This window comes from Lytechinus pictus, chromosome 1 (genome assembly GCF_037042905.1).
Source record: "Lytechinus pictus isolate F3 Inbred chromosome 1, Lp3.0, whole genome shotgun sequence".
Classification (NCBI taxonomy): Eukaryota; Metazoa; Echinodermata; class Echinoidea; order Temnopleuroida; family Toxopneustidae; genus Lytechinus; species Lytechinus pictus.
Window position 1 is genome coordinate 44,216,393 of NC_087245.1, and position 21,382 is coordinate 44,237,774.

Below are 21,382 nucleotides of genomic sequence, written 5' to 3' on the forward strand. Positions count from 1 at the left end.
GAAATCCATATTACTTGAAAAGAATTTAATTATGCTATATAACTCTTTGATTCTACCTTATATTCAATATTGCAACATAACATGGGCCAGTGTTGGAATAACTAAATTGGATTGTATCCACAAACTCCAGAAAAAAGCACTACGCATTTGCAGCAATTCTCCATATCTGACACCATCAGGGCCATTATTTTTTAGATTAAAAACAATGACAGTCTACGATATTCATAAATTTAAGATTGCTACACTTATGCACGCAGTTAGATATAGATATGCTCCTATTAATATCATCAATCCTTTTCAATATAACTACGACTTTCACCGATACAATACTCGCTCTGCTAATAGCTTTCATTACCCTAAAACAGCTTCAACCTTCATTCTGGACTCTTCTAAGTTTACCGGACCACGAATATGGAATAATCTCAATGTATGCCTTTTTTTCATGTTCAACTGTTTCTTCGTTTAAATGCAAACTCAAAAAGATCATTATTAGTACCTATTCCTAATTTGAATTCAAACTCACCTCATTTATATATGTATTATTTTTGTTAATGAATGAACCAAGATGATGGATGTTCGGGTGTGCTTTTGTGTGTGATGATGACGATGTTTCTCGGTGGATGTGTCTGTGTGTGAATGAGCATGTTTCGCTTCCCCCCCCCCCCCTCTTCATCTGATGTGTACATATATTAATTACTGTATTCTTTGGAGGCTTCTTATTTTCAAGTGTAAACTTTTTGTTGCCCTCCTTTTCTTGTAATGATATTTCTATATACGAATGTACAATTTGATGATGTTTTATTATTATCAAGAATAAATTGAATTTGAATTGAAATTGAAAGTAAAATTTCGAGCATTTTTGTAATCATGAAAAAAGATGTGTAACTATCTAAAGAATTAACGCGAAGGGCGAGCAGAGATTTTTAATATACTGACCAGAAAAGGAACCTGTGAAAGACTGCATGGCATTTAGTGACTCATAAATAGGAGAAATATATTACCAATCGAATAATGTGAATGCGACTACACTGCAAAAACTCCGGAATCTAAATATGTCCACACCAGAGAAGTGTTAAACAACACCGGTTTGGGCATTAGTCTAACACCAGATAGGTGTTCATACAAAACCAATTAGTTTTAAAACAGCATCGGTTTGATTCCAAAATGGTCACTGTTGTTTCAATACTTCTCTGGTGTGGACATAGAGATTCCGGGCTGGTGTTAAATCAACACCGGGGGTTTTGCGTGAGCTGACAATTTGTGATATTCTAACCTGAAAACTGGACATTCTAAGCATAATTTTGTAACCAGGAAGAGAATGAGTACCTTAATAAATGGTAATTGATGCGAGCGCGAAACACCAGCCAAAATGTGTAATATTCCAACCTGAAAATTGGAGATTCTAAGCATTTTTGTTACCAAGAATAGGATGAGTACCTTACTAAATAATAATTGATGCGAGCGCGTAGCGAGAGCCAACATTTTTTGTGACTTTTAACCTGAAAACTGGACATTTCAAAACAGGAACAGAATGAGTACCTTAATAAACGATAATTGATGCAAGCGCGAAACAAGAGCCAAATATGTGTGATATTCCAACCTGAAAATGGATATTCTATGCATTTTTGTAACTATGAACAGGACGAGTACCTAAATACTAAACAATAATTGATGTGAGCGCGGGGGGGGGGGCTGTCAAATGTATTGCTGTACACACGCGTGGCCAAATTACTTCCAAACACCCCCTAAACGAGCTTTTCTCTGTGTGCAAAATAACCCCCTAAACAAGTTTTTCGCGGGCTTTATTTAAACATTTTGGCCCCTAAAGAAGTTATATGTCACAGAATATAACCCCGGGGAAAAAGCTTTGGAAAAAAAAACATATCCTATAAACACGTTTGTTTAGTCTTGAAAAAAAAAGCTTTGGAAAAAAATACCCTAAATACGTTTGACCCTGCGATTAATCATTGACCAGTCTTTCAAAACTACCCCCTTTTTTTTAAATCGGTGTTTTTGATACCCTTAACGAGTGCACGCGCGGCCCGCTTCCAAAAAAAACCCCACCCCTTTAAACGTGTTTTTTTTTTGGTCACGCGTGTGTACAGCAATATATTTGACTGCTCCCCGGGCCTAAAATGAATTATGTTTTACTTCAAAAAGGGAATTTCATTTTGAAAAAGGGCACATTTCATTAAAAAAATGGGTATTTTGCATTTTGAAAAAAGGGCATTTTTTTCAGATGGGGGATTTTTTTGGGGGGAGGGGCAAGTGCCCCCTGCCCCCCCCCCCCGGTTCTGCCACCCCTGCATACCTGTATGCATTTATATTTTGTTCTCATGTTAATGAAAAAGTTTCTCCAGGGCATCCCCTTCTCGATCCATACACTGCAAAAACCCCGGTGTTGATTGAACACCAGCCCGGAATCTATATATGTCCACACCAGAGAAGTATTGAAACAACACCATTTTGGAATCAAACCGCTGTTTTAAAACTAATTGGTGTTGTATAAACACCTATCTGGTGTTAGAATAATACTCAAACCGGTGTTGTTTAACACTTCTCTGGTGTGGACATATATACAGTAGATTCCGGGCTGGTGTTAAATCAACACCGGAGTTTTTCAAGTGTACTCTTCCAAAACGGGCTGAATATTACATTACCCCTCGCCGACATTCCCCGGATTTACGCTAGCTAGTGGCCATGTACGTACATATCATTTAGAAGAGACAAGCGCGCACACGTCTTTAAAACCTGTTTGTTACATGATCGCTTTGTCAATATCGATCCTATAGAGAAAACGCTCGTTGACAAACAAAAACTGGAATACGAGCACACATGTGTGCTTTGCGTAATTTCAAGGTGGTCTGAGTGCAGTGTCTACAAAAGTAGTACAATTACTGGCAGCCAGCTTTTTTTCTGCAACAGTCATACGAGTAACGAGCCTCGTAACATTTCATTTCGACGGGTGACTTGAAATCCATCTAGAGACTAAGGAGGTGAGTCGACTATGGTTTCACGTTGTGTAGTTTTATTTTGTGTATCATTTAATCATATTCATAATAGTGATTACTTATTGCAGTATGCCTCACTGCATAGGTTCAGGTTGTTAACTATATATGGAGGCAGCGTAGCTCAGTCGGTTATGTTTCGGATAAGATCGTAGATCTCAACGTGAGGGGTTCGAGTCCCGCTCATGCCGAAACGCGTCTAACAAAAAATATGATGCTGTGTAAGCGCGCCACACCACTGTATTTAGTGCAGGTGTGTATGCAGTTGGAAAACACTATGTCCATCGGAAAGGACGCAAATGTTGGTCCCGTGTATAGGAGAGTCAACCTATGCACGTTAAAACCAATAGACTATTCATCAAAGAGTAGGGTGTTCACCCGGTGTATTGCACCTGCCGGTCCCAACAAAATTCCGGTCAAGTCAATCTTGACGTTCACATGCCATAGGGGGGGGGGGGCACTTACATTGACGAGTGGATACCACGCGCGACCAAAAAAAACACGTAAAAAGGATGTCGTTTTCAAGATAGGGCACGTTACGTACGTAACGTGATAAGGGTGTCAAAACACAAAAATATTGAAAAAGGGTATCTATTTCGCTCGGAAAAATATACGTGATTAGGGTCAAATATGCGGGGATGATAAAACAAAATCAAAATGCTTTATAAAGGATGTCCTTTTTGCCCCAACACTACGTGTTTAGAGTTCGATTTGCGCGAGGTGTGGAAGGTGGGGCCGTACTAAACCAAAATAATGGTGTCTAAAGGTAAAACCGACGACCGACGGACGCGTGACATAACAATAAAATATCTCTGTACTTGTTTCGGGGTTCATTTCAGGGAATACTTGCTAAGCCTGAGTATCGTTTTGTTTCCAATACTTGTTAAGGGGTGCATTTTCAGAATATGGAAAATACATCGCTGTACTTGTTTAGGGGCTCAGTTCTGGGAATACTTGCCAATAGTATTTGTTTCCAATACTTGTTAAGGGTAGGGTTTCACACGCCAATACTTGTTAAGGGGTGCATTTTCAGAATATGGAAAATACGTGTTTAGGGTGCTTTTCAAGACCCCGTGGTCGCGCATGGTATCCACTCGTCAATGGAAGTGGCCCCCCCCCCCCCCGGGATGCCATAATAATCAATATGATGATTGTGGGCATTAACGGAAAGACAAGACAAAACATATTGTAGAAACGACAGCGACAAAATTATACTCAATATTGATTTATCGCGTTCGTGCAGCAACTGGTGTCAGTCAGTGCATGGGCATATAAACTAGTCTGTTTTATAACTCCAATTCGTTTTACAATCAATCAGTCTTTGAACCTTCCCTGCACGGTCCTCCTTTTTTGATAAGATTGCAAAGATGACAGATCTGGACTCAATGGAAAAAAGCTATGAAGTGAATTTGGTTGTTGAATAATTATTCAGATAATGTTTTTCAGGAATAATATTGTAAATTCTATTGATAATAATGATAAAAAAACTAGAATTTTAATTCGTCATGAGGACGAATTAGGTGATCTGTCTCTGATTTTCATGATCACGAATACAATCACCATGTTTATTGAGATCAATACGATAATCATACTGAACACTGAACTTTTATTACGAAAAGAACATGTTGAATACTCTTGAAAAGAGAGAAATGAGAAGTTTTGTGAAATGGGTGTAGGTGATACACATGGTACATGTTATATTAAAAGGGTTTTTAACATATTTTATTGTGCACTATTTTAACTTATATACCTTGTAATGGTCATAAAGGACCATTTTTGAAATGTTGAAAAGAAACAAAAAGGAAAAAAAAATATCATGTTCACCCCTGGGCTCGAACCCTGGACCCTAAGGACGCAAGTCTGATGCCTTGCCAATTGAGCTACATTATTTTCCATAGACTTTACACACAAGCAAATTAAGAGGATCTCAAATCCAATTTTGCAAGAGAAATACGGGCATGATCCCGGCATCTGATCGGAAAATGGAGACCACACTTACGATAGCTTAGAATCTCAGCTACTACATACTCCAAGCCCATGCAGGTAAACCGACAGAAAGAAATGGAGATATGGATCGCGAAATAGAGGAATGTAAAATCCAGTTTTGAGAAAAAGTCATTTCCCATAGAGATTGCACACAAAATGAGCGAAAATTACATGCCTCTATAACTTGCAATTTTTCAGGATGATCCGTTCCTTTAAATGTAAATATAGCCATAACATTAGAAGGAGTATGTCTTCAGCTACAGCATATAACAAAACTAAGCGAAATTGACCAATATTTACAGAGTTAGAGTCAATGCATAACTATGATGACGTCATAAGTAGCAAAGTGGAGATTTTGAGTTCCGGCGCCATTTTGATGACGTCATGATGAAATTAAGGGTCAAATGTGGCATGAAATCATATCTCCCATCCATACTCTATTCGAATATGAAAAAAATGGGGGTCAACGGACTACCTGAAGAGCTATAATGAATTTTGGATAGGCATGTTTTTGCACATATTTTTTACGGTTAGTGCGCGCGCGCGCGCGTGCTGTAAACTTTGATGGAGGCTAATTCCGTTATTACTTGTCGTAGAAGGTTGATCAAGGTATCAAATTACTCAGAATTATATTATCAATGCATTGATATAAAAAATGGCAATCCTATGCTCTATAGTGCCATTACGCGCGAGAACGCACGCGTAACTGTGCGCGCGCAAATTTTTGAAATGCTTAAAATGACCTGATTCGTACTCTACTTTGGTCAAAAAGTGATTTTGAGCATTTTTAAAATTTTGACGCGCGCGTACGCGCACGTCGTGACCTTTACATGACCTCTGATGAAATGGACAGTTGACCCTTGACCTGAAGTTAATGTGATGTAAATATTGTTAATTTTCGATAATTGATAATGACGATATGATTGATAATCTGATTTTACAAAATGGCGTCTATAGATGACGTCATGATGACCTTGAACTTGTTTTATCACATGATAAGTCCCAATATCTGATGATATTTTGAAGATAATTGATGATGTAGATTTGGAGATTTTGTGCTAACAAGAAAAGGGCGGAAAAATGAAAATAATAAAGAAATAAAAAAGAAAATTCGTACGAAATTAACAGTTGATCTGTCGATTGACAGATCACCTAAATATTGTAAAGAAAGTGCATGGAAAATTTCGGCGCGATGGGATTGATTGGCGGCCGCCTCGGAAGGGGTCCATCATCCTGCCGGCCGACCCAGTCTTCAATACATCTCAAATACGCCAGTCCTTTTAGGGTGAATCCTCTAGCTAAATTGTGGTATGGCCTGCTAGCAAACAATGAAAACAGTAGATTCCTGTCACTAATGCCTTTTTGTCAAGGGCTTGAACTTAGGTTTTCCTGTACGCATATTATGTTTGATGGGGAAATGTGAATGAGCATTTAAAGGACAGGGAGGGGAAGGTTCTTTCAAAATATAGCACATGAAATAAAGAATGAGAATGACAAATTTAAAGCGACATCATCCTTCATATGCAAGGCGCAAAAAATTGAAACACCTGCAGAAGCTAAGTGTTGCCTTAAAGATTTAGATTTATTTATTTCCGTTCAACAATTTTTTTCAAAATATAATCAAAGTAACAATACATATTCAATATAATTCAAACAGATCAATGAAATTTCGTAACAAATGTTGAATATAAATTAAACAAAACTACAATGTGTTGCAATAATTTTATCTATGAAAAGAATGTAGAAATGAACGGAGGGACTTGCCAAGAAAAGCAAAAGCTTGTAGAGAAGGCAAGCCCCATAACTTAGTTTCAATACTAATTATAAACAAACTATACAACTATATACAAAAATCGAGACGGACACAGAAGACAAGCTTAAAAGAAGTAATTCTACTCCGGAGGTGAATTCCAGGACCTTTTCCCACGTGAATCTTGAATCATAATTGTAATAATGATTGCTATTGTAATCGTGACTGTGATTAGCGTTCGTGATTCTAATCATGTTCTACTTCTCACTGGAGTCATCATTCAAATTACGATTTTTTTACCGTGTGAAAGGGCGGCCAGTTAAGTTTCACTCAAATTACGGTACGAATTTTCCGTGTGAAAGGTCCGATGATTCTTAACACGAATTGCAATCATTTAATGATGATTCAAGATTCACGTGTGAAAAGGCCATATAATCCGATTTTGATGAAATTTTCAGTGTTAAGCTTGTTGGATTTTTCTTTCTATCTTTAGGGTGGACTTGTCCTTTCAATACAAACAGCCTTCCCAACTGCAGTTTGATTGGGTGTGCAAACACAAAAACAAGAGGGAAAAATATATACAGAGAGAAATAATTAGATAATAGCAAATGTGGAGATTGTTCCTCCCCTCCCATAAAAACTAGGATATATAGATTCTATAAACAACAATTTTGTAAGCTCGGGCGTGTTTTTTTTCCTTGCGTGATTCAACTCAGAATCACATATATTTTTCTCGCCTTATATATAGTAATCCTAATATCTTTCCTAGCCATTATCGGGGTCCAGCGCTAACGCATTTGTGAACGTTTAACATCAATTTGAATTTGACAACATAAGCAAACCGGATGCTGAATTTTTTTAATAGCAAATGGGTTTTAAATCTGTGATAATTTTAGTGTCATGGACCTTTAACACTCAGTGCTGTGTATCCGAAGGGGGGGGGGGGGATCAAAAGGAATTATATGATGAGAGGGAAGGGGGTCGGCTCTTGAAACCAATATTTTCATTGAAGAAAATTAACACTCCTAGCACCCTACACGTCATGTGAAATGCATCATAACACCCTGGCGCACGCCATTTTAAAGAGTCGATTGGTCCTTTAATGTGAATGTTCACTTTCTACGTATTATATTTTTTGTTTTGTTTCTTCTGTATATTAAAATTACCACTGCTTTATCCAGATCAGCATATCATTCTAAAAAACAGAGAGCTAATTTAGCTCTTAAAGAGCGTTTATAGTGACTGCACTTCGGAGTGCTGATTTGTCTAGTTCAAATTTGAACGAAAAAAATTAGCACTCCGAAGTGCAGTCACTATATGCACGCTCTGTAAGAGCTAAATTAGCTCTTCGTTTTTTTAGTGATACACAACATTCATATAAATCGTGTGCATTTCTTGTTTTGTATGGTGGATATGTAACTGATTTCGAGGACACCAAAACGACTCGAAAGACAATTCATCAAATGAAATAATAGTGAAAAGTGTGATTGCCATTGTTCTTTCTCATGCTTATGGACTAGGTGAGAAACTCTGCCATTATGATCGCAGACCTGGTGCTTGGTGTCCATGAATTCGGTTTCAGAAGTATTCTGCTCGGAATAACGACATCACTTCTTGTGGTATGGCTGATGAAAGGGGTTTCCAAACGAAGGAAGATCAATCTACCCCCGGGACCGATGCCTGTGCCATGGCCCTTGCATTTCATTACGGATCTCCTGTTGAAGGCTCGAGGTACCAACCCGTTCGTATTGCTGGGCAAACTGGCTGAAAGGTAAATCTTGTAACCTAAAACGAGTTATTATCCTTAGGTCTTTGTACCCTCATCTCTCAATCTCACAGGCATCAAACAACAGGAGTGAAACTTCGCTCGCGGGAGCCCATGTTGATGTCATATCCACATACCAGGGACCTGGGTTCAGGGGTCATCTATGGTGTTAAAATATCATATTGCATCTTTTATTGATAGCGAATTCAGGCGAGACTGTGGTTTAAAAAGGCGAAGCGAGCAACGTAGTAGCTGAAGTCATTTAAGAAGTAATTTTATTGTCATAAAATGTAAATTTTTACGCTTGCTTCTAAACCTCCCATAGGCCTACTTCCCCAAATCATACAAATCTAAAAACAAAATACCTAACCCCCAACCCTTCCCCATCAAATTGGCATATTTTAGCAAAGCTGGAAACACAAACCGCCATAGCTTGAATCGTCGATTTCTCGTTGTTGACTTTTCTCTTCTTATGGATCCATGTTCAAGCCATATTTATCACTTTTCTTTAAGTATATTTCAACATAGTTATTTCCATTTTTGTATTTTGTACAATCATAACATGTATACCTATATGGAATTATGACGGATATTGTTTATATTTTTATGTTTGTAAAATGACCAAGTCATATATATTGGTCAGTTAATCGCAGGTATCCCTGTGAATAGAACACACTCGGTTCGACCTGATGTGAGTTCTATTAGATCCTGTAATGAAAAGGACTCTCTTGGTTTTAATTAGATTGAGATTAAAGCATATCATGAGTATAAACTTCACTTTAATGATTTGTGTTAGGTACATGATATTTATAGTGGATAGTGAATGTGTAAGACCGAAGGGTGAACTAACAATCTTATTTAATGTAAAACTGAATATTACTGTGAATCAGGATCTCACCCCCCCCCCGACAAAAAATCTGGGCTGAAGACCCCCCCCCCAAAAAAAAAAAATTTCCACGGGCATTTTACATCTAAATGTACGGGGACATGAACTAATGCTTCAATGGAAATGTTGAAATTAACACAGCCATAAAGTTTAGAAAATTATCTTTCTGCAGATACGGAGATATCATTTACCTCGACAACGGCGGACGTCGTTTTGTGTTTCTTGCGAATCCTGAGCTTGTTAATGAAGCGCTTGTCAAACAAGCTGATGTAACATCCGGAAGAGAAGACTTCTGGGAACTGAAAGCTGTCACTCAGTACCATGGTAAGTCTCCTGAAGTAAACCATTTCTTGTTCACATCAATATACGACCAAAAATACCCTTACCCGGAAAAATTGCAACAAATGATTTTTCAACGGCTTTTTGTACTATTTGACCTCATGAATAACATACTAAAAATCTACCAAAATCCGCATCCGGGAGGCGTGTTTTTTTTCCGTACCGCTAACGCGTCATAGTAGTACATCGTGTCTTTATTAAAGATCAAGCATAACAAAAACCAGGCCCGGCAACCTATCAGGTTGGACTGGCAGGTTAAATTTACATTATTACATGATACATAAATCAGAGTACATTATACATTACGATCATAATACATTATTATTACCGTTTGATACAGTAATATAACGATTATAACATTAATCTAATTTAATGCCAAAGAGCGACTTGAGCAGAGGCCGTTATCTGTCTACGAATGCCTCAGCTATCTCGATCTCGCGCGCGCGCTATACAAAAGTACCTTAGCGAGCTACATGTAGGCCTGTTGCGATAAATACTTGCAGGTACAACTGAAGAACATACATGTATATGGTCAGAGAAGTGTTTTGAAGAATGATGTTCAAACTGGTTGGAACATACTTCTTCTCTACTTTTGTTGACAATGTTATGTTATACCGAGGTTGTTTTACCTGACTGCTAAGAAAGCACGAATGCCTGTGAGCAAGCAACCAGGGGACCAACGGCTTAAGGTCCTCTCCGAGGGACCTGGTAATGAGGATAAATGCCTTACCAAAGGGCACTAGCGCACCACTTGGGAATCGAACCCGGGTCACTGGAATCCGAAACCCCCGCTCTACCGACTGAGCTATCGCGCCTCCCCCATAATGTTAACAAATATTTTACTATTAACATTACAATAAATAAACATGTACACCAATAATGATACTCAATAGTTTCTCATCATTTGATTGCATTGATTTACATTTGGCATTACAGGGATGTGAATAATATCACCAGTGTTGTGTTTGTTACAGATTGATGAAGATGGTGTTGGAAAATGATATAATTATGAAGTTTGTTATGGTGATACTATGATATAAAGGATGGTGTGGGTGATGATATTTATAAAGGCAGTTGTGGTAATGTGATTATTCTATACCATACATTTATGTGTGATATGATAGTGATAATGCTGATGGTGATAATTGATATAGAAATGATGGTGGTAAGATGGAAGTATAGCAACATGTACTGGTGGTGTAATAATGATTGAATTAAAATCAATTTAAACGTCCCTAGAAATTTAAATACATGTTGATTTTTATTAATATGTATATACACATGACATATCTTGTGACATTGTGATAAATTTGTGTCATAAATTTTAGAATATTTTTTAAATAACCCCATCCCTTAAACAAACTTCCACTGAGAGTATAGGCACTGGCGTAAATCCGTGTTGATGGGTGGGGGGGATCGATGACTGAAATATTTTGGCATTTTTTTGCAATCATGTTTTTAGATATGCAAGGATATGTCCACAGTGGCGTACCGTGGGTCACGGCATGGGGGGGGGGGGGGGGGGCACCAGCAAAATTTTGAGTCACTGAGTGAGTGACCTAATAGAGACATTTTAAGGACAATGTCATTAAACGGATATGTATCTCACTGATCAAATAATGCGAGCGCGAAGCGCGAGCTGATTTTTTTTAAATATTCACACCTAAAAAGGGACATTATAATCAAATTTGTGTAATCATGAAAGGTACCTGTCTCGCTAAACAATGCGAGCGCGAAGCTTAGATAATTCAGACCTGAAGTGAGGCATTCTAAGGTTTCTTTGTAGGAATTAACTAGGACCATTCGTATTTCATTAACCAAATGATGCGAGCGCGAAGCGCGAGCTGAACATTTTTTTATATTCAGATCAGAAGAAGGGACATTTTAAGGACTGATTTTAGGAATTCATGAAGAGCAGACATATCTCACCAATTAATGCGAACGTAATCACGGACAGGAAATGTTTCATATATATGAAGACCTTAACATGGGGCAATCACCTTTGAGTCATGAAAAAGAAGCATATGTCACAACATAAAACAATGATAACTCAAGTGCTAGGAAATATATTTGGTTTATGTTGACTTGAAAACGGGATGTTTTAGTACAACAGGATTATATCTCGTTAAATAGACAATGCGAGCACCAGGAACAATGAAGACGTAGGCCCTAGGCAAATTATGTTTCATAAAGTTATGATAAAAATGTTTCTTATGTAATGTAACATAACATAATTATAATATAATATAACATTATAATGAATAACATTTTCTTCTTTCCCACTACGTTTCTCTTCCTTTCTCCCTCTTTACTCCTTTTCCCCCTTTCCCCGTTTTTTCCCACCCCCCATAGTTACGCCACTGCATGTCCATATGGCAAATACCCCTCCAATAGTATTATCCTTTTTACCCCATGATGGTTTAATGGTTTTATTAGAGATTACATTCAACATTTTTTGACATTCCATCTTAATCCCTTCCCAAAGACCCCAACATTGATGAATTCGAAGAAACGGGGGTTTCTCTTCAATGTTATAATAAGGACATAAGTATTTCGTTTGGAAATGGTGAACTGGCTCTTTATTTGCATTTTATGATTCAATAATATTGTTTTATTTGTTAAGCGGTATTTTTGGAAGAATTTTCACCAATAAAACAATTATTTCTTGTGATTTTTTTTTCATTTCTTTCGTAAAAAGTGGGGGGGGGATGTTTGTACAGACCATCCCCCCCTCCTCGAAAAGTGGGGGGGATATATCCCCCCATCCCCCCGGGATTTACGCCAGTGAGTATAGGGATGACATTTGTCAACCATCAGTCAGGTAACATGAATAAAATAATAAACTGGCAACCTGTTGACGATATCATATTGCTTTTTTTATACAATGTCAACTCACAATTATGCAAGTACAATTAACATTTTTTTGCTGTCAGAAATCCCCATGCAACATCAGGGAAACCGCAGCTATGATGGGATATTTTAGGAAACATTCAATGTTAATGTTATCGCGATCAAATAGCTAGTACATGTAAGTAAGCAGAATCTGAGTTTTCTTAAGGGGTGGCTTATTGAAGATTTGTTTTTCTTTTCTTTTAAAAATTAATCAAATGACTCAGATTTATATGTGATATTACTTTGATACAGATCATAAGAGGTGACCATCATGCATTTAGATTGGGGGGGGGGGGGGGACCTGACCTTAAGACAATACCCACTTTGTAGATATAGGTACCCATACCTACGTACACGTTATTTGGATGGACCAGGGAGTTGAGAGTGATTGGATCGAGTCACTTACTGAGTTAAAGTTCAACTGCATACAAATCACGACAATTTGTGTGACTTAATTGCGTCATAGATACATTCCTCTCTATTTCTGAATTGATATTGAAATTAGTATAACACTGCCCTTAATAAAGGGGAAGTTCACTATATGGGGTAGAGGGTGCTTCAGGTTGATAACTACTTCGGGAGGGAGGATGAAAACTACCATGAGTATTGAAGCAGAATTATCATCTATGAAGAAATATGCCTTTGGTTTGAAGAAAATCTGTTCAGAAATGGCTGGAATATGAAGAAAAAACTACTGTAATTAACAGTTGGGCATACCCGACAATAATTACAATTTGAAGATAACCATTATTTATCTGCTATGCGCTGATTGGCCTATTTTTGGGTAATGCATATGTTAGAATTATGTTAATTTGTCATTAGCGATCAAGAACTTACATTTTTAATGGACTAGCTATCATCCTTATTTTGGGAGAATTTTTTAAACCGATTATAATAATAATCGATTGTTAATTAATTTAATCAAATTCATCTCTAATAGTGTAAAGAAGCAATCTATTTTATAATGGTTTCTAAAATTGCTAAATAATATTCCACTTTATAAATGCAATGTTAGCATGATGTTTGAATATGGTTGAAAAATCGGTGCCAGGTAAATATGGCAGAGGTAAAAATGGCAGAGGTAATAATGGCAGAGGTTAAAATGGCAGAGGTGAAAATGGCAGAGGTAAAAATGGCAGAAGTAAAAATGGCAGAGGTAACAATGGCAGAGGTAAAAATGGCAGAGGTAAAATGGCAGATGTAAAACTCTGCCATTTTTACCTCTGCCATTTTAACCTTTGCCATTTTACCTGTGCCATTATTACCTCTGCCATTTTTACCTCTTCCATTTTTACCTCTGCCATTTTTACCTCTGCCATTATTACCTCTGCCATTTTTACCTCTGCCATTTTTACACCGACCCGAAAAATCAAAACCACTACTGATCTACCCCTTTAAATTATGAGATCTGAGACAATCTGAGCAGATTATACTATAGGTAGTTTAGTTTTTGTTTCTAAGTATATTAACAGAATAAATCTGCACGAATTTGGAGGTTGGGAAGGGCTTGTTGCAAACTACCATTACAATACCCCCAAATTTATCCTCAATATCAGGTCCCTCGGAGAGGACCTTAAGCCGTCGGTCCCCTGGTTGCTTGCTCACAGGCATTCGTGCTTTCTTAGCAGTCAGGTAAAAACCTCGATATAAATATAAATATAATTATTATACATGTGTACTCATGTCAATATAGTGACTGCAATCACTAACAACGAGTCCACGCGCATGCGTATTGCACAATTCTACTCCTGTAGTATTGCACTACTTCCGTGGTATTGCACTTTTTTGCGTACCGAAAGCAATAATGGCCTCTGCTCAAGACGCTCTGCGGCATTAAATTAGAGAATCTGACGCGTTAGCGGTACGGTAAAATCACACGCATCCGGGAGAGTGGTTATTTTCAAGATGGCGTCCAAGATGGCCGCCATTCACTGAAAATGAATACAGCTGACTCATTATCCACCCTAGAATCATATTTCGATTCATATTCCATGGTCTTGGGGGTAAAGAATTGTTGATACAGGCTAGAGTGAATTATAAACCCTCCAGTGTACCTGGCAAATCCAAGATGGCGCACAAAAATGGCTGCCGTAGGCTGAAAGTCCACAACTCATCTAAGTGGCTTTAATTTGGTTTTATTCAATAGTTTTAAGGGTGAAGTATTACAATGGAACAAGTTACAAGGACAGCCAGTGGTTTGGTGTCTCAAAAGATCCCAAATGGTGTCCAAAAATCCAAAATGGCTTCCAAAAATGGAGTTTAAAATGGCTGTTGATAATTAAAATGGACATAGTTCATTTCATAACCACCTGGGACATGATTTTGGTGTTTTCAATGGTCAAATACGACATTGGGACAAGTGACAAGGACAGTCAATGGTCCAGTATGTTCAAAAATCCAATATTGCTTCCAAAAATGGAGTCTAAAATTGTTGTTGCTACTTAAAAAAAAGACATAGTTTGCTCAATATCCAGAAATATGATTTTTGTGTCTACACCAACATCATTAAATAGGCCAAAATAATACATTGGGGCAATTTACAAGGAAAGACAGTGGTCTGGTATGTGCAAAAATCCGCGATGGATTCCAAAACTTGATTCTGAAATGGCTGCTAATACTTAAAGCTCATTTCATTTTGGCCTGGACGATGTAATTTTGATGTCTAAACCACTGGCTTCAAGGATCAAATAATATATTAGGATAAGTTACAAGGACAGTCAGTGGTCTGGTATGTCCAAAAATTGAAGATGGCTTCCAAAAATTCATTCAAAATTTACTGATGTTACTTAAAGCGGACATAGTTTATTTCATATGGGCCTGGGAGATGCGATTTTTGTGTTTAAGCCGCTGGTTTCAAGGGTAAAAAATAATACATTAGGACAAGTTTTAAGGACAGTCAGTGGTCTGGTATGACCAAAAATCCAATATGGCTTCCAAAATTTGATTCTAAAATGGCTGCTGATAAGTGGCATAGCTCGTTTTATGTCCGCCTGTGAGAGTGACTTCGGTGTCTAAAATATGGTTTCAAGGGTCAAATTATATATTAAGACAGTTATAATGACTAGGGTAAGTTACAAGACCAGTCAGTTGTCTGTATGTTAAAAATTCCAAGTTGACTTTTAAAAAATGGGGTGTAAATTGACTGTTGTTACAGTAGTTTATTATTAGAAATACACCTTGGAGGTCAAGTAATATATTGGGTTGTATTGAAAGGACAGTCAGGTGTCAGGTATGTCCAAAATTCGAAGATGGCTTTAAAAATTGGGGTTTTAAATGACTGTTGTTACTTTGGGATAATATTTTGGTGTCTACACTAGGGTTTCAAGGGTCAAAGAATACTTTGGTACCGGTTACCATGATATGCTGTTATCTATTTTGCCTTAAAATCCAAGTTGGCTTCAAAAAATGGGTTCCAAAGTGACTGCTGTTACTTAAAAATTGACATAGTTCAAACAATATCCGCCTGTGAGAAATGATATTGGTGCCTACACTTAAATGCATGGGGATAAGACTATTGTTTCATGAGTTGGTAACAGCACCCATTTTGATGAAATTTTAGAATCCATCATTGATTTTTTTTTGACAAAATGTAATACTAACCATCCTTGTTACTCGTACGAATGTATTCTTTGACCCTTCATACCTCAATTTAGACACCAACATTATTTCTTACAGATATATATTGTAGAACTCTGACATTTATTGAGTGATATGAGTAATTTTAGATGCCTTTTTTTAAACCCTCTTGGATTTTTTAGCCTACGGCAGCCATTTTGGGCGCCATCTTGGATTTTCCTGGTACCCTGGAGTGCTAATATTCACCCTAACTTGTATCAATAAATTCGTTTACCCACTTGACCATGGAATATGAACCGAAGTAGGATTCTTGGGTGGATAATGAGTGAGTTATATCAATTTTCAATGAATGGCGGCCATCTTGGACGCCATCTTGAAAATAACTACTTTCCCGTATGCGGATGTCGGTAGATTTTTAGTATGTTATTTCTGAGGTCAAATACTGCCTGAATCAGTTGAAAAATCATTTGTTGCAATTTGTTCCGGGTCAAACCATACACTGGCGTAAATGCGTGTTGATGGGTGGGGGGATGACTGAAATATTTTGGCATTTTTTTGCAATCATGTTTTTAGATATGCAAGGAATTGTCATTGATATGTCCACAGTGGCGTACTATGGGTCACGGCATTGGGGGAACCAGCAAAATTTTTGAATCACTGAGTGGGTGCGCTAGTGAGCGCGCGAAGCGCGCTCAGTTGCCAGTTATACTGACCTAATAGAGACATTTTAAGGACCGTACGTTTGTCATTAAACGGATATGTATCTCACTGATCAAATAATGCGAGCGCGAAGCGCGAGCTGAAATTTTGTTATATTCACACCTAAAAAGGGACGTTATAATCAAATTTGTGTAATCATGATAGGTACCTGTCTCGCTAAACAATGCGAGCGCGAAGCGCGAGCTGAAAACTTAGATAATTCAGACCTGAAGTGGGGCATTCTAAGGTTTCTTTGTAGGAATTAACTAGGACCATACATATTTCATTAACCAAATGATGCGAGCGCGAAGCGCGAGCTGAAAATGTTTGATATTCAGATCAGAAGAAGGGGCATTTTAAGGACTGATTTTAGGAATTCATGAAGAGCAGACATATCTCACCAATCCACTAATGCGAACGTAATCACGGACAGGAAATGTTTTATATATACGAAGACCTTAACATGGGGCAATCACTTTTTGAGTCATGAAAAAGAAGCATATGTCACTACATAAAACAATGATAACTCAAGTGCTAGGAAATATATTTGGTTTATATCGACTTGAAAACGGGATGTTTTAGTACAAAAGGATTATATATCTCGTTAAACAGACAATGCGAGCACCAGGAACAATGAAGACGTAGGCCCTGGGCAAGTTATGTTTCACAAAGTTATAATAAAAATGTTTCTTATGTATAATGTAACATAACATAATTATAATATAACATTAAAATGAATAATATTTTCTTCTTTCCCACTACGTTTCTCTTCCTTTCTCCCTCTTTTCTCATTTTCCCCCTTCCCCCGTTTTTTGGGGGGGTCAGCCGATGGGGGGGGGGGATGTGCCCCCCATGCCCCCCGTAGTTACGCCACTATATGTCCATATGGCAAATACCCCTCCAATATAATTATCTTTTTTACCCCATGATGGTTTAATGGTTTTATTAGAGATTACATTAAACATGTTTTGACATTCCATCATAATCCCTTCCAAAGACCACAACATTGATGAATTGGAAGAAACGGGGGTTTCTCTTCAATGTTATAATAGGAAATAAGTATTTCGTTTGGAAATGGTGAACAGGCTCTTTATTTGCATTTTATGATTCAATAATATTGTTTTATTTGTTAAGCGGTATATTAGGAAGAATTTTCACCAATAAAACAATTATCTCTTGTGATTTTTTTTCATTTCTTTCGTAAAAACTGGGGGGAGGTTTGTACAGGCCATCCCCCCTCCTCGAAAAGTGGGGGGATATATCCCCCCATCCCCCCCCCCCCCCCCCACGGGATTTACGCCAGTGAAACCATATATTTCCATTATCACCACTATCAGTATTACATTGTACTACCACGCCCATTATCATCAACATATTAGCTGATTTTATTATGAATAATTATATGTAGAATATGTGTGTATATAAATTATTTGTTTTCTTGATTTTTAGGTGGAATAATTTTCTCCGAAGGAGTTGAATGGTTACAGCACCGACGTTTTGGTCTCGCAGCGCTGCGTAACTTCGGAATGGGCAAAAAGTCACTTGAAAACTCGGTCAACGCAGAAGCCCGGACTCTGAATGAAGTTTTATTGGAAAAGATCGGGAAACCATTTGATCCGTTTCTTATTGTGAACAATGCTGTATCCAACATTATCTGCGCCATAACGTTCGGCCAGCGATTTGAATATTCGGATCCCAAATTCAAGGATATGATACAACGGATCAACTACTTTGTAGCCGAAGATCCGGGCGTCCTGTCGAATCTTCCCACCTTCATCAGCAACGCTCGTAGAAGAAATTTAGTGGCAGTCCGAAAGTACTTAGAAGAGGAAGTCATGGAACATAAGTCTACTTTTGAACCCAATCACGTCAGAGATATCATCGATTTATACTTGAAGGAAATAAACCGTGCGCGGGAAGCAGGCGAGAAATGTGAACTGGATTTGTCAAAGGCATGGCCATTAGTTTTCGATTTCTTCTTGGCGGGAACGGAAACGACATCGACAACACTACTTTGGGCTTTCCTCTTTATGGCAGGTCATCCAGAAATTCAAGAAAAGGTTTGAACTCCCGTCATTCATAATTTTACATTCTAGGAAATGGAATCTTTATATTTTACTTACTTTTTGCTTTTTTCCGGCTAGATTGGCAAGACATTATGTAAAGTATTTTCGTTTCGAGTGAATTATCAGTACAAAATTACAACAATCTCGAATTATACCAGATATTAAGATAATATTGTGACGGAATCGCTGGCGGAGAGGGTCCGCCGGCAGCTCGCTCTTGTAAGGATGCCTGCCGCCGGCGGGTGTTTGCCACGTCGATTTCCAAACAGTCGCGGATCCGTTTGACAGAGATATACTGCCGCATTATTGACACTTGCACAAGCCTCATTCCTGCCAATACCACCACCAGGCAACCTCCAGACGGCTACACTCTTTATTGTCAGCTCAAACAGCTCACCCGACCATATGCATCTAGCTTGTGTAGTTAAGCTCTCTCGACCATATGCATCTGATTCATGTAGTTTAAGATCTTACGACCATAGCATAGGCGGATCCAGGGGGGGGGGCGAGGGGCCCGCCCGCGAAATTATTTTTCCCACCGAGTTCTGGACCAACATATGAATATTCATGAGTTGCGTCTTCGGATTAAGAGTACGCATGCGCGTGGACTTTGCCTCGACCAGTGCCGGTCGTAAGCATTCACGTTGCTCAGAATGAATTAGCATCGTCATATTACCGGTACCCTTACATAGTTACATAGGCCTTATAGGCTTAGATCTATATATATATAAACTCCTCAAAAAAAAGTTTGGAAATCTGACTTTGATCGATAATCCCTCCTCGGATTTAATAAATAACAATGTTTAATAAATATCAACGAATAGAACATTTAATTTTCTTGCAGTCAGATGTCATCAAAGCACTGTTATCTTGATCATGACCCCTTTTGCCTAATAATTTTGACAACATTTTTCAAACCAATAGAGATATACATACATATAATACTAGAAACTCAGCTGATACTCGTGCAATATATGGCCATTATTCTTTCTCAAACAACATATTTTTATGTAGGGGACCCATTATTTGGAATAAGATCCCTCAAAATATCAAGCAGTGCAAAACCCTTCAAAGCATTAAAAGACATTTAAAAATACATTTCATGCAGAAAGTCTAATACTGATATAGATAAATTGTATACTTTTGTTATGTTTGTAGTTCTGTATTTCCTGACTGCATTTGTTTTTTAATTGTGTTGTTTTGTGTTAATTTCAGGATCACTAACTTATAAGTTCCTTGTAACTTCTCAGTGATCCTTCCACTATTCTTAAATATACTCACTTTTGTTATAATGTATTTCATTGAAATATTTATACTTTTTGATTTGTATGTTTTTTATGAAGACTGTGGTAAATAAAGTTTCAATTTTAATTTCAATTAATCATTGTTAAAAGGGCATCCTTGTGCAATGTTGCCAGCGCGAACCACCAGCTCAAACTTCTTGACATGTCGTGTAATAAGACATGGAAATTAAATATTTTGAGCTGGTTTTGTAATCATGAAAAAGATGTTTATCTAACTAAAAAATAACTTTACGGTCGCTAATTTTTTTTTATATACTGACCAGTAAAGGAAGCAGTTAATTACTGCATTTTAAATAGGATACATAACTCACCAATAAAAATAATGCGAGTGCAAAGCGCGAGCCCAAAAATTTGTGATATTCCAACCTGAAAACTGGACATTCTAAGCATTTTTTTTGTGAACGGGAAGAGAACGAGTACAATAATTGATGCGAGTGCAGGAAGCGAGACAAAAATTTGTGATATTCTAACCATAAAACAACATTTTATACATTTTTGTAACCATGAGCAGGATTAGTACTGTACTAAACAATAATTGATGCAAGCACGATTCAAAATCTGTGATTTTCGAACCTAAAATGTATTATGTTTTATTATTAAAGAAGGTATATTTCTCTTTTAAAAAGGGCATATTTCATTTGGAAAAAAAAAATCCTACAGGGATTTTTTTTTTTGGGGGGGGGGGGGGCAAGAGAGCACAAAGCGCAAGCTAAAATTTTCACATGCTTAAACTGAAAATGAGTCAATTTTAGGACTCTTGTCAGTTTTCATAATTTTTTCTGCTTACAACCACCTTTAGATTTCAATTCTCATTTCTTGAATCTTCTACACTTATTTTACCTAAAAAAACAGAATAAAGAATACTAACAAAATAAAGTTATATTCAAAAGGATATAAAACAAACAGGGCGCACCCCATACCCTTAGTTGGGAGAGGGTAAATCTTAATTATTTCTTTAAACAGTTAATCAATCATTAATTATTAATACTTATTGATAATATTAATAATTTTTAATTATTCAATTATTATTTTTTTATTATTATTTCTTGAAACAATATTGACACAAAAACAAATACGTTGTTTATTTCCTTGAAACTGTAGAGAAATGAAA

General features: G+C 37.3%; 1 protein-coding gene across 1 annotated transcript; it reads left to right on the forward strand.

Moving 5' to 3' along the window:
* Window positions 1-2,706: 2,706 nt before the first annotated feature.
* On the forward strand, window positions 2,707-21,112 carry LOC135155742 (cytochrome P450 2J2-like). Its single transcript, XM_064105840.1, has 4 exons — window positions 2,707-2,996; window positions 8,265-8,515; window positions 9,568-9,719; window positions 18,351-21,112. Exons 2-4 carry the CDS (start codon window positions 8,283-8,285, stop codon window positions 18,965-18,967), a joined length of 1,002 nt encoding a protein of 333 aa, XP_063961910.1. The 5' UTR covers window positions 2,707-2,996; window positions 8,265-8,282; the 3' UTR covers window positions 18,968-21,112.
* Window positions 21,113-21,382: the final 270 nt, after the last annotated feature.